A 12724-nucleotide genomic window follows, 5' to 3' on the forward strand; every position below is an offset into this window, starting at 1 on the left:
TTGTAGTTCATTCCAGATATAGTCAAGTCGACAACCAGAAATAGCCCTCACAAGTGTCTTCCCCGATTCCCTTCTTCAGTATTTTGAAGTTTTCACTGCAGAGATGCTGGGCCTGGTGGTGCATGCCTTGGAGGGCAGAGGCAGGAAGATCTCTGAGTTTAAGGCCAGCCTGGGCTATAGAGCTAGTTCCAGGACAGCCAGTCTAAGCAGAGAAATCTTGTTTTGAAAGGAAAAAAATATTTTTTTTCTCATTGCAGAGAATTTATTCCAATGTATCTTTGAGGCGATTGGGATTGGAATTATTTCAATGATTTTTCCCAGTGTGTTTGTCATTGATACATTGGAAGACTGCTGATCTCTGTGTGTGGACTGTGTCCTGCCACCATGCTCACCCTGCTGAGAATCAGAGCTTTCTGCTCAAGCCCACTGAGTCTTATACACAGAATCTTGTCTACACACAAGGATGCTTTGACTCTAGCTAAGACTTCTAGCATTCTCCCCGACAAGAGCAGACTCTCTTACTCCTGATCTTAGTGGGGATGCTTTTGAGTTCTTCTTCCATTCACATGATGTTAGCTAGAGATCTGACCTATATAGTCTACCTACCATTGAATAATGTTCCCTCCCTCTGTTTGTTTGTTTGTTTTTTGTTTTTTGTTTTTTTGAGACAGGGTTTCTCTGTGTAGCCCCTGGCTGTCCTGGAACTCACTCTGTAGACCAGGCTGGCCTCAAACTCAGAAATCCTCCTGCCTGGCTTCCTCTGGGGTTTTTAATCATGGAGCGATGCTAGATTTGAACAAAAGACTTCTGAGGTGATGGCGTATTGTGTCCTTGCGTCTCTTCATGTGGCTTAAAGCTACACTTCTTGGTTTGTGGATGCCGACATGTCTTTGCACTTCTGGACTGAAGACAACCTGATCATGGCGAACTGTGTTCTTGAGTTCATTATGTAAGCATTATTTTTAGTTTTGTGAGACAAGGTTTCTCTGTGTGGCTCTGGCTGTCGTGAAACTCACTCTGTAGACCAGGCTGGCCTCTGGTCCTGCCTCTACCTCCTGAGTGTTGGGGTTAAAGGGGTGCGCCACCATAGATCTGTCAGTAGCTTTTCCTTTTGGTTGCTGCTGTTGTGTCTTAACCTGGTTTTAGGATCAGGATAACACTAGCTTTGTAGTGTAAGCTTCTCTCAAGGCCTGTGGCAGATCTGCAGGGACATCCTTTGGTGGGGATTTTTTTTATAATTAATGTATTAATTTCATTGCCTTTTATAGATCTGTTTAAATGATCATCTCCTTTTGGTTTAATTTTGGTTAAGTCATATGTGTCTAGAAAATCACCCTTTCGTAACTTTAACTTTGGTGGGATGTAAGTTTTTAAGAGATGTCCTATGACTCTAAATTTTATTGGTTTCTGTTAGGCTGGCTCCATTTTTACTGATAAGTTTATTAATGTAGGTTTTTGCTTTCGTCAGTTTAGTTAAGGCCTGCTCACTGTTTGTCTTGGCAAAGATCCAGTTCTTTATTTCACTGATTCTGTATTTTGCACTTTTAAATTTCTACCTCATTAATTCTTCCCTTATCTTATTCCTTCACGATTTTTAGTCTTGGCTTTTTCTTGTTTGCCCAAGACCTGAAAAACATCATTATTTATATGAAATCTTTATGAAATCAGGAGAGAGTGTCAGATCTCTTGGAACTGGAGTTGTAGCCAGTCATGAGACCCCACATGGGTTCTGGGAACTAAGCCTGGGTCCTCTGAGAGAGCAGCCAGTGCTCTTATTGTCAAGTGAGCTTTGCAGTCCTTGTCTCTGGGATTTTTTTTTTTTTTTAAATGAAGGTACTTGCAGGTGTGAACTTCCCTTGTAGGACTGTGTTCATTGTACACCATGGGTTTTGGTCTATTGTGTCTTCACTTTTGTTCAGTTCTGCAACTCTGTTATTTTTACCTTATGCCTATGAGTGTTTTCCCTGCATTGGGTATGTGCACTGCATACATAGCTGGTGTCTGCAGAGGCCAGAAGAGGGGGCTCTATCACCTTAAACTGGAGTTAGGGACAGTGGTGAACCACCTATGGGTGATAGAAACCAAACCTGGGTCCTCTGCTGGAACAGCCAGTGCTCTTACACTGAACCATCTCTCCTGCCTTTCAGTTCTAGGAATGCTTTGAGTTTTCTTTTTCATTTAATCAACAATTCATTTGTCAATAGTCTCTTTCTTTATATATATTTTTTTCTTCCTCCTCCTCCTCTTCTTCTCCTCCTCCTCCTTCTTCTTCTGTCTTTTGTCTTCTTTTCTCCCTACTCCTCATCTTTCTCTTTCTCTTCTTTTTTGAGATAGGGTTTTTCTGAGTACCTCTAGCTGTCTGGAACTCACTTTGTAGACCAGACTGGCCTCAAACTTATAGAGATCCTCTTTGCCTTCCAAGTGCTGTGATTAAAGGCATTTGCCACCACTGCCAACTAGTAGTGTTATCTTGATGGATTACTCTACTAATAAGTAGGAAATTACCCTCTTAACCCCTCCTCACGAGTTTTTGTTGTACACCCATTACTATTAAAATAGCAATGCCTCTTGTTTCCTAGTTCCATTTGCTTGGAATATTTCCCCCTGTTTTCTCCCTCAAATAGGGTTAATCTTTAAAGGTGAGCTAGGTTTCTTATAGGGAGAAATAATTACTGTTTTGTAATCGAGTCTGCTAGTTTGTGTCTTTTTATTGAGGAATTGACACCACTTACAGTGACTAGTGAAAGTATATTTTAATTCCTGTCATTCTGTTGGCTGTGCAGTGGTTAGTGTTCTCCTAATCCTCATTTGTTTGCTGTTGCTCTAGCTCTTATTGTTTCTCGGTAACGGACTCTGATTTATCATTCTCTTTTGTCTACAGAATTTCTTCTAGAATGCTCTGTAGAGCTTAGTGACCATAAACTTTGTTGGTCTGTTTTTATCATGGTGCATTTCTATGTACCCATCAGTTATAACAGATGACTCTGCGAGCAGTAGCAGTGTGCGTTGCCCTTTACATCATCATCTTATGCCCTTCTGGCTTTAAAGTTTCTGTTAAGAACTCAGCCCTTAGTTCTGTTAAGGCCGACTTTATAGTGACATGGTTCTCACCCCATGCAGTTGTCAGGACACTTCCTGTGTGCTGTACGGCATGGGGAATTTCTTCCCTGATCTGTACACCTGCTGTTTTGTCTTTTGTACTTGGATGAGCCTCTCTTTCCCTAGATTTTGAAAACTCTCTACTTTGATTGTATTGAAAATACATTCTTCAGGAAGTGGTGGCGCATGCCTCTAATCTCAGCACTTAGGAGGTGAGGCAGGCAGATCTCTGAGTTCGAGGCCAGCCTGGTCTACAGAGTGAGTTCCAGGACAGCCAGGGCTACACAGAGAAACCCTGTCTCAAGAAAAATAAAAGAGGGCACTGGATCTCCCCTGCAGTAGAGCAGTTTGTGAGCTTCAGACACCCCAGAAGAGGGCGTCAGATCCCATTACAGATGGTGGTGAGCCACCATGTGGTTGCTGGGATTTGAACTCAGGACCTTTGGAAGAACAGTCAGTGCTCTTAACCGCTGAGCCATCTCTCCAGCTCGACAGTAAGCTTTTTTTTTTTTTTTTTTTTTTTTTTCGAGACAGGGTTTCGGGTTTCTCTGTGTAGTCCTGACTGTCCTGGAACTCACTCTGTACACCAGGCTGGCCTCAAACTCAGAAACTCGCCTGCCTCTGCCTCCCGAGTGCTGGGATTAAAGGCATGCGCAACAGTAAATATTCTTATTGCTAAGTCCCACACAGACTTTTTTTGGGGGGGAGGGGTTCAAAACAGGGTTTCTCTGTGTAGCCCTGGCTGTCCTGGAACTCACTCTGTAGACCAGGCTCCACACAGACTTTTTTTTTTAAGATTTATTTTATTAATATATGTAAGTACACTGTAGCTGTCTTCAGACACTCCAGAAGAAGTCAGATCTTGTTGCGGATGGTTGTGAGCCACCATGTGGTTGCTGGGATTTGAACTCTGGACTTTCAGAAGAGCAGTCGTGTGCTCTTACCCACTGAGCCATCCCACCAGCCCCCACACAGACTTTTTAAAGACAGACAATTTCTGCTTCATTCTCATTACTGATTTTCATTGTTTCAGTTTTCTATTTTTTAAGAACAAGGTCTAACTGTATAGCCATGGCTGGCCTAGAACTTAAAACTTGCTTTATAGACCAGGACAGCCTTGAACTCACAGAGCCTCCACACACCACTACCATGTCTAGCAAGACTTTTTAGTTTTTTTGGGTTTTGTTTTTGTTTTTGTTTTTGGTTTTTCCGAGACAGGGTTTCTCTGTGTAGCCCTGGTTGTCCTGGAACTCACTTTGTAGACCAGGCTGGCCTCAAACTCAGAAATCCGCCTGCTTCTGCCTCCCAGCTTTTTAGTCTTAATTTAATTTTGGTAGGCTACATGAGTTCACATAATCATTTCTTCCAAGTTTTCTTCATAGTGTCTTTGTGTGTGTGTCTGTGTGTTTCTGTGTATGAGTGTGTGTGGTGTAGGGGGTATGTTGTATGCGGTGGATGTGTTTGATGTGTGTATATGTGTTTGGTGTATATATGTATGGTGCATGCATATGCGTATGCTGGTAGTTGTACTTGTGTGCAAGCTTTGTACAGCCCAAAGCAAGGCATCAAAGTTTTTTCCTATATTTCTGTTGCTTTCTACCTTCATGGTGTTTCTGCATAGCCCATAAGCTTTCAGGTTTTGCCCTTCTTACTCTCTAGGGCTGCTCTGCAACCATGCACAGCCATGCCTGGCCTTTTCTTCAGTGCTAAGGATTCAAACCCAGGTCCTGTTGCTCGTGGAGCAAGTGTTCGTACCAATGAGCACCTGAAATCCACTCGGGACTTATTTCAAATGATAAAAAGTTCTTTCATTTGGGGAGCAGTACAAAATTTAGGCATGGTATGAAGATGTACACCTCAAATCCCAGCAGCAGAGGCAGGTGAATCTCTGTGAGTTAAAGGCCAGCTTTGACTATGCACTTGAGTTCTAGGCCAGGAAAGGTTTCACAGTGAGACCCTGTCTCAAAACAAAACTGGAAAATATTAAAAATGGGGCCGGATAGATAGCTCCTTAGTTAGGAACCCTTGCTATTCTTGCAGAGGGCACAGGTTCCACCAATATGGTAGCTCACAACCATTTGTAACCCCAGTTCTAGGGATCTGATGCCCCCCTCAGCACCAGCCACATGTATGCTTTAGGTATGTACATATGAGCAAAACATTAATACATATAAAATAGAATTTAAAAATCTAAAACTAAAAAGTTTTAAACTACACCAAATTTCAGGAGATATGCACTGAAAAAAACCAAAAAACAAACAAAAAACCCCCCAAGAAACAGTCTTTCTCTTTTACAATGAAAGAAAGCTAATAACCACACTTGATCCTGCCACCACCTCACACTTCTCTTCTTTGAGTTTGCACCATATAATCGGGCCAGTGACCTGGCTCAGTGGGTGAGGGAGGACACTTGCTGCATCTTCCTCATTTCAGCAACATGTCCACAGGAGATGTCCCTCTTCTAGCAAGATAGCATCAGTCAGCCCCACAGCTCTCTAAACACGTGGATGGCCAGCTTGTCTGCTGATTTCAGACCCAGACACCTTGCTGTCTAGTGGACATACCCACTGTGTCTTTAGCTGGCATCTCATACTGAACACAGCCGTGTTTGCTAGTCGCATTTCTCCCCATCCCAGCTGAAGGCAGGCCAGTGAGTCCACGTTCTGAGCTGTGTTGCTCTCAATGAGTCTGCTCTGTGGGCAAATCCTTTTAGCTTTGTAAGGTGCTGTCATATCTCAAGGGATTACAATATTCCCAGAGCAGTGGTTCTCAACCTTCCCAGTGCTGTGACCATGAAAGGCGGTTCTTCACGTTGTTTCCATTCCTATTTCATACCTATAATTTTGCTACTGTTATGAATTATAATGTAAATATATGATAGCAGATGGTCTTAGGAGACATCTTAGGACAGACCCCAGTGAAAAGGTAGTTGCACTCCTAGGTTGAAAACCACTGCAAGGACCTAGATTCTACTATCTAAGGTCTGTCATGCTGAAGACCAGAATCTTCTACTTGGCAAAACAAAGCAAGAGTTGATAAAGTTCTCTAACTACACAATAAATTGCACATTTTATTTTCACTTATTTTGTTTTTCCAAGACAAGACAGGGTTTGTGTAGTTTTGGGTGTCCTGGAACTCACAAAAATGTAGTTCTCTATGTAGACCAGGATGGCCTCAAACTCAGATATCCACCTGCCTCAGCCTCCCAAGTGCTGGGACCCAGCTGAATTGCACATTTTTATTGTAAGGGTATTTATTACTCTGTAGTACAAGCCAGCCGTGCATTGGTGTCAGTTCTCCTGCCTCCGTCTCCCTAGTGCCTCCTTACAGGCACGAGGCCAGACTTACCTGGGAACTGGATCTAGGGCACTGCTTGTCAAGACAGCACTGACCTCCATTCCCAGCTAATGGTCAGTTTCAAGATACTTTCCAAATAATCAGATGCTGCAGGAGGCTCTTAATACATTCCTCCTTTTCACTGCAGGGAAAGGCTCGAGTGACACAGAATGTAGGCTGCTGGCTGGAGTACCCACCACTTGCTCTGCTTGCCTGTTTCTGGGGAGATTAGAACAGTGACCGTGGTGTCAAACCTTCTGTCACACAGTAGGAATTGTTCACAGTGCAGACCTTGCACATGCAGACCCTGGCAACCCACAGGGCCACAGCTGCCAGGCTGGAGGTGGAGAGACAGATGCAAACCAGCCGCCCATGCAGAGGACCCAGCTAACACTCACAGGACCGTTCACAGCTGCCTATCGCTCCATTTCCACAGGAAGCAATGTTCTCTTCTGGCCTCCTTGGGCACAAGGCATACAACTTGTACACATACATATGTGCAGGCAAATATTCATACATACAAAATAAAAATAAAATTTAAAAATCAAATTCAATAGAAAACCTGGGAAAACTAAGTGCTACAAATATGAGCTCCGCACTGGTTGGAGCTGTCCCTGAGGCTGCTTTCCTGTGCCCAAGTGCCTGAGATCTGGTCTTGTCCCATGAGGGTGCCTTAAAACAATAGATCCTGCTGGGGTGGGGGTGGGGGGATGGTGCAGGCAGAGCACACAGGACTCTTTAATCCCAGCACTTGGGAGGCAGATGCAGGGAGATCCCTGTGAGTTGGAGGCCAGCCTGCTTTACAGAGTCAGGACCAGGACAGCCTGTCTGGGATTGGAAACAGAGAAACCCTGTCTTAAAAAAAAACAAAACCAAAGGAAAAAAACCCTAAAGATCACACAGTATGAGGATGGCTCGTCTGAAATGTTTCATCTGAAGTAGAAAAAAAAAGGCCTTATTATTTATATTTATTTAAAATGCCTTCTATTTTATGAACAGGAGCTGACAGGGCAAGTTAGAACATTTAGATCCCTTAACATCATTCAGGATATAATTCCAGTTGTTTCTGAGATGAGCAACACAAGTATATAGACCACACATTACACTGAACAGCATGCCCTAAAATCCACTTAGGCAAAATTGCCCTGCAAATACAAGACATCGATAGCAATGATCCATGAGAGGATCTTAAATAAAACTTCACTGAGAGTCAGAGTCTGACCAGGATGATGAAGACGAAGACTCTGATGAACTCGGTGGAGATACTACTTCTTGTACTTCAGACCAGAGGTAGGCGATCAGCATTAGACAGCACAGTAAAACGACAAGAAATATAGGGACCACAAGCACCATCACTTTCAGGTTTACCTCTTCATCCTCCATTTTATCATCTGGACTCTCTTCAGCCAGAAAAGAGAGACTCAAGTGTCGATCAGCGGGCTTACCAACAGGACCACTGTCCACACTCCCCCCATTTCCTGGACTGCTACAGTCAGGAGGGGCGAAGCCAGCATCGCAGTGACAGTGCTTGAAATTGTTGCACACTCCATTCCCGTGACACATTTCCTGTGGCTCACAGTTGTACTGGAGCACCCCACGACCAGTGCAGATATACTCCATGCAGACTTTGTTTGGGGCACAGAAGGTGCCGCTCTGTACATCTCCGTCATCCGGGACATCTGTGATGTTATAGGCATCCATACTCCAACACCAGTCCTCTCCATAAGGAACCTGGAGGAGTGAGTGTAGGGGTTTGACTTTGGGCAGGTATCTAACATCTGTACACACCAGTTTCCCACAAAATACATCCTCATCGGAACATGTTTCATATCTGAAGTTAGCGGAGGTGGGATGGCCACAGTTTCCAAACCGGTTCGCCTTAGTATTAACTGAAATGTAACATTCCTCAGGGGCAGATCTTGCAGGATACCCATAGATCCTTGAACATTGTTTATCAGGGTTCTTACACCAACCCCCCAAGCAGTAATAAATCCTATCACACTGTGTGCCATCCTGCATGTAGCTGTTTGCAGGGCATTCCTGAGTACTGCCGTCACAATACTCGGGAAGGTCACACACATCCTCAGCAGGACGGCATAAGCTCCCTTTCTTCTTGAATGTACAGTTGTAGCAGCAGAGTCCCTCACTGCACTGCGCACCCTCCTTAAGCGTACATGTTGGCGAACAGCACGGGTGACTGTCACAGTCACTGCCGCAGTCACACTCCTCCAAGTCCTCCACCACACCATTCCCACAATTGGCAGCTCTGCGCATGCGGCTCTGGCGCCCAGGCTCATCAAGCAGGCACGCCCCTCTGTGGTCATGGAGGAAACGGAGGAAGTGGTCAGAGCTGCAGTTGCTGAAGCCACTGTCCTTACCGATCTTCTCACCCATGAGGCAGAAGTGCTTGGGACCACAGGTGCAGGTCGGGTGGTCGTGCTGGATACCCAGGTTGTGCCCGAGCTCGTGGGCCATGAGAGCCGCGAACAGGAGGACATCTTCATGATGGAAGGCCTCCACGGCCGCCGCAAACTCACCCGAACAGGCACCACGGAGAAACGCCTGGCCCTCGTTCTCTCCTGGGCGATGCCCGACGATCAAGTGTGCCACATCGTGCCTGACCCGGCCCACGAGTTTCTCCTGTCTCCAGAAGTTGAAATTCCTGAGTGTGGTCTGCAGGTCCACTGGGACCTCTATCGGGTCCCCCTCTGTCCAGATTTCCAGGCCCACCAGCACCACCTCTGTGTTTATCCCCCTAGTGAAGCTGTTGGCCAGAGCAATGATGTCCATTACTGCCTGGACCGTCTCGTTGATGTTACTGCCCCACATCTGGAACCGCTGGTGGTTGACCACCACAAACATCTCCACATACTTGGTGTGTGACCACCAGTCAGTCAGAACCAGTAGGTCATCGGGCTTCCTGCTCCTTGGTGGATGGCTGGTGTCCCCAGGGCTGTCTTTGGGAGTGACACTGCAGGAGACCACAGGCTGATGCTCCATGGTGTAGAGGACATGTTCAAAGTTTTTGGAAGAGAGCATGGGCTCAATGCCATAGGATGTTTCCTCTTTAATCAAGACCCCCCTGAGGCCTGAACAGATGTTGACAGAAACAAAGGAGCCTGGCACCCCTTCCATGTAGCCTTCATAGTGGCAGTCCTGGGAGAGGAGAGGCATTTCTTGCCTCAGGATGCCATTGTGGTAACTGTAGACTGGGAAGTTATTCTCAGGGTAGTGTCCCTTTACCTCGAGGTGAAGCAGCTGCTTTTGGCCTTGCATCAATAGCATGTAGGACACCTTCCCTCCAGGGTCTTTCCCCCCCTTGCCTGGCAGTCTCTCAGGGATGACAGTTTCATAGGAAGAATTATATACAGATCCAATGTCACAGAACGTGCTCGGGAGAAAAATCAGTAGCACCAAAATCCCTACTCTGACAGATGGCACTAGTCTCAGTCCCAAGTTCCAGTGCAGTGCCGCCCAGATGTGAGGTGTTAGCTTAGCTTCTTTTAAGGCTATTCGCCTGATCTGTGGGGAAGACAGACTGGAGGCAAACCCTCTCCCCGCTGCTGCCACTGACATGGCTCCAACAAACTGCTGATGATGGAGGATCTCTGTCCATCAGCGGCAGTGCTCTCTGCTTTTCCCAGACCCAGGCACCCAGACCTGTGCCCGTGCCTTACTGGGGAGCTTCCCAAGAAACTGTGCGGTCTCAGGCTGTGTCTCTCTCCTTTCTTTCTCCTGGCCTTGGTGGATATGTGCAGCACAGGGGCTTCTTTCAAGTGGAGGAGCTTCAGTGTTGCTTAAGTTCCTTTGACATTCATGGAGATGAGCCCTGCATCTACAGTGGCTCAGCCGGTTCTGTGCTTGTCACATCATCTTTCCTCCTCCACAGGTCATGGGCCCCTGACATGTTAACCAGCTCATACTTTCAGACTCAACATTCTGCAGGGTTTCGGGGGAGGGGACAAAGTTCTCTGGGTTCTCTGAACAATTAAGAGTTCTCTGTTGTCCTGCCTCATTCCTCATTCTTACAGTGGTCATGCTGGATGGATAGCTAGTTCTCTTAGACTGCCTGATTCCTTTCACTGGTGTACACACACACGCACACGCACACGCACACACACACAGTATTTAGATGTTCTACTTTCCCGTATCCTTGTGTCTACCAAATAAATTTTGGCTTTAAGACATGATCCTTCTCTATGGAAATTTCTAAAGCATAAGTGTTACATGATCTTATTTTTACCACAGAACTATATTAGAGCCTAAAATCTAAGTTAGTTCTCCCAATGGTCTCACCATAAAAATGAAGACAGACTGGTGACTCTAGTTAAAGCAACAAAGAAAATGGAAGTGGGCTCTGGAAGAACTCTTAAGCCCGCACACTTGCTGACTGCAGTTGGCTTGCACTGCCCACCCAAGTCCGAAGCTTTAGTTTCACCTTAGTGTTCTTCCTGCATTTAGCATTATCCATTAGAAGGAAAACAGAAGTTGTGTGAACACATTCCTTCCCCCATTTCTTCATTTTCATGCATATATACTTTAACTAAATGAAACTGTCTTTTAGGTGGTATAAAAATAATTTTATGTTATAAGTGAAATATTTACAACCTAAATCATACGAGGTATAACACTTGGGATTGGAGATTCAGAAAGGTGGTACATTTCTGTAATCCCAACACCCAGGAGACAGAGACAAGAAGATCACAAGTTCAAGGCCCGCATGGTGTTTGTGTGAGTTCTGAGCCAGCGATCCATCCAAAGCAAGACCTTCTCTCAAAAAGCAAGGCCATCACCACCAAAAAAAAAAAAAAAAAGGAAGGAAGGAAGAAAAAAAATGGAATCAGATATTGGATGGCACCAAGAAAAAATATATATATTCTCTAATAACGGAAAAACATTCTAATATAGATATATAGATATGTACATATATATCTAGATATATATAGCTATATGTATTGTGTGTGTGTATTTGTGTGTGTATGTATGTGTGTGTGTGTGTGTGTGTATGTATATATATATATATATATATATATATACATGTATATATATATATATATATATATATATATATATATATATGAAAACTTGTGGCATCTCCCCTCAGCCAGTGATGCTTGCTTCCTATCAGACAGCATTAGCATTTAGCAGAAAATGCATATTCTCACTTCACAAACTCACTTGACAGTGGGAGGGAAAGTGAGGGTCCTCAGCCATCAGCCACTGAGTAATTCAAAACCTCTTCCAAGTACCTGTTCTGGAAATGACCAACGCTATTTATTCCTCTGCTTCCCTGTGTCAGAACTAACAAACATAACACAGGTTAAGGCATAAGACAAACCAAGAATCAATAATGGAAAAAACAGTCTACTTTTTAAACTTAAAAATATGTAATTAAAATGAAATACTTAATTTTCCAGTTCTCAGATTGAAACTCATTTTCTGTGGTAGGCAGGCAAGAAATTATCCAGGAATAGAAAGGTTTAACTTCCAGCTAGGGGTAGATTTTTGAATTATTAGCAAAAAAAACTGATTCATGTTAAAACATAACTTACTACTGACCTAGAAATACACAAACCAAATTATGCTCTGATTTAGTGTGCCTAACCAGGTGAGTGACGAGAGTCAGGACATCTCCAGGGGGGTTTTTACAGATATCCAACATAGTTCTCATCTGGACAAACAGAGATACAGACTTCATCATGGGGCAAGAAGAATGTAGCTGAAAGCTGCTGAGACATGCCATGCACAGGAAAAGGAAAAGTAGCCAGAAAATGTGTGTCCGTTTCAGCCGTTCTACACTTCACCGCAGTGAAGAGGGAAACACCCTAAGCTTTTACAAGACATCCAAAGTGACACGATTCTAAGATGAACGCTAGAGTTGGTGTGTCAGTGGTTTCTCTAAAGAGAAGACTAACAGCTAACTTGTCCCCAAGGAAACACTGGATTCCAACCCCAGGAAAGGCGCACTGGAGGTCAGCAGGCACAGGAGAGCAAGTGTGGCCTCCCTGATGACCTAGGGGACAGGATTTCACTGAAAACATGCCCTAATCCAATTCTCAGCTACAGTTTTCTGGCTGGAAATTTTGCTTAAGATTGGTTTTCCTCTGCTAAGTGAGTTCCTGCTATCCTGGACAGTAGCCCCACTTCTCATAACAGCACTACTCACCTAAGAGTAACAACCTGCCCGCCCCCTGTAATCCCCAACAACACTGCTGTTCTTATTTTATATCACAAGCATCCTTACTGCATGGTGGCATCCTTCTGACACCTACCTACACTTCAGGAGTTA

General features: G+C 44.6%; 2 protein-coding genes across 4 annotated transcripts in view; one reads left to right on the forward strand and one right to left on the reverse strand.

The window, feature by feature from the left end:
- Tmem116 (transmembrane protein 116) overlaps positions 1-6971 on the forward strand; it is a 65609-nt gene extending 58638 nt beyond the window's left edge. Inside the window, exon 11 of one of the 3 annotated variants that reach the window (XR_001784756.1) lies at positions 6584-6663. Coding sequence is in view for 2 of the 3 variants with exons in the window: in XM_030254899.1 (XP_030110759.1) it covers positions 6584-6667 (84 nt within the window). In the remaining variant the exon portion in view is untranslated. Of the gene's footprint in view, positions 1-6583 lie in introns of all 3 variants that reach the window. The other 2 variants (XM_030254899.1, XM_017321172.2) reach the window with 2 other exon arrangements.
- A 415-nt stretch (positions 6972-7386) lies between these two features.
- Adam1a (a disintegrin and metallopeptidase domain 1a) lies at positions 7387-10478 on the reverse strand. The gene has a single exon (NM_172126.2). The coding sequence runs from the start codon at positions 10009-10011 to the stop codon at positions 7636-7638; it is 2376 nt and encodes a 791-aa protein (NP_742124.2). The 5' UTR covers positions 10012-10478; the 3' UTR covers positions 7387-7635.
- Between the last annotated feature and the right edge of the window lie 2246 nt (positions 10479-12724).

This window comes from Mus musculus, chromosome 5, assembly GCF_000001635.26.
Source record: "Mus musculus strain C57BL/6J chromosome 5, GRCm38.p6 C57BL/6J".
In the NCBI taxonomy this organism is placed as follows: domain Eukaryota; kingdom Metazoa; phylum Chordata; class Mammalia; order Rodentia; family Muridae; genus Mus; species Mus musculus.

Excerpts from the sequence above, each read along its gene's own strand:
- Adam1a (NM_172126.2), bottom strand. The coding sequence starts at position 10,011 with ATGTCAGTGGCAGCAGCGGGGAGAGGGTTTGCCTCCAGTCTGTCTTCC.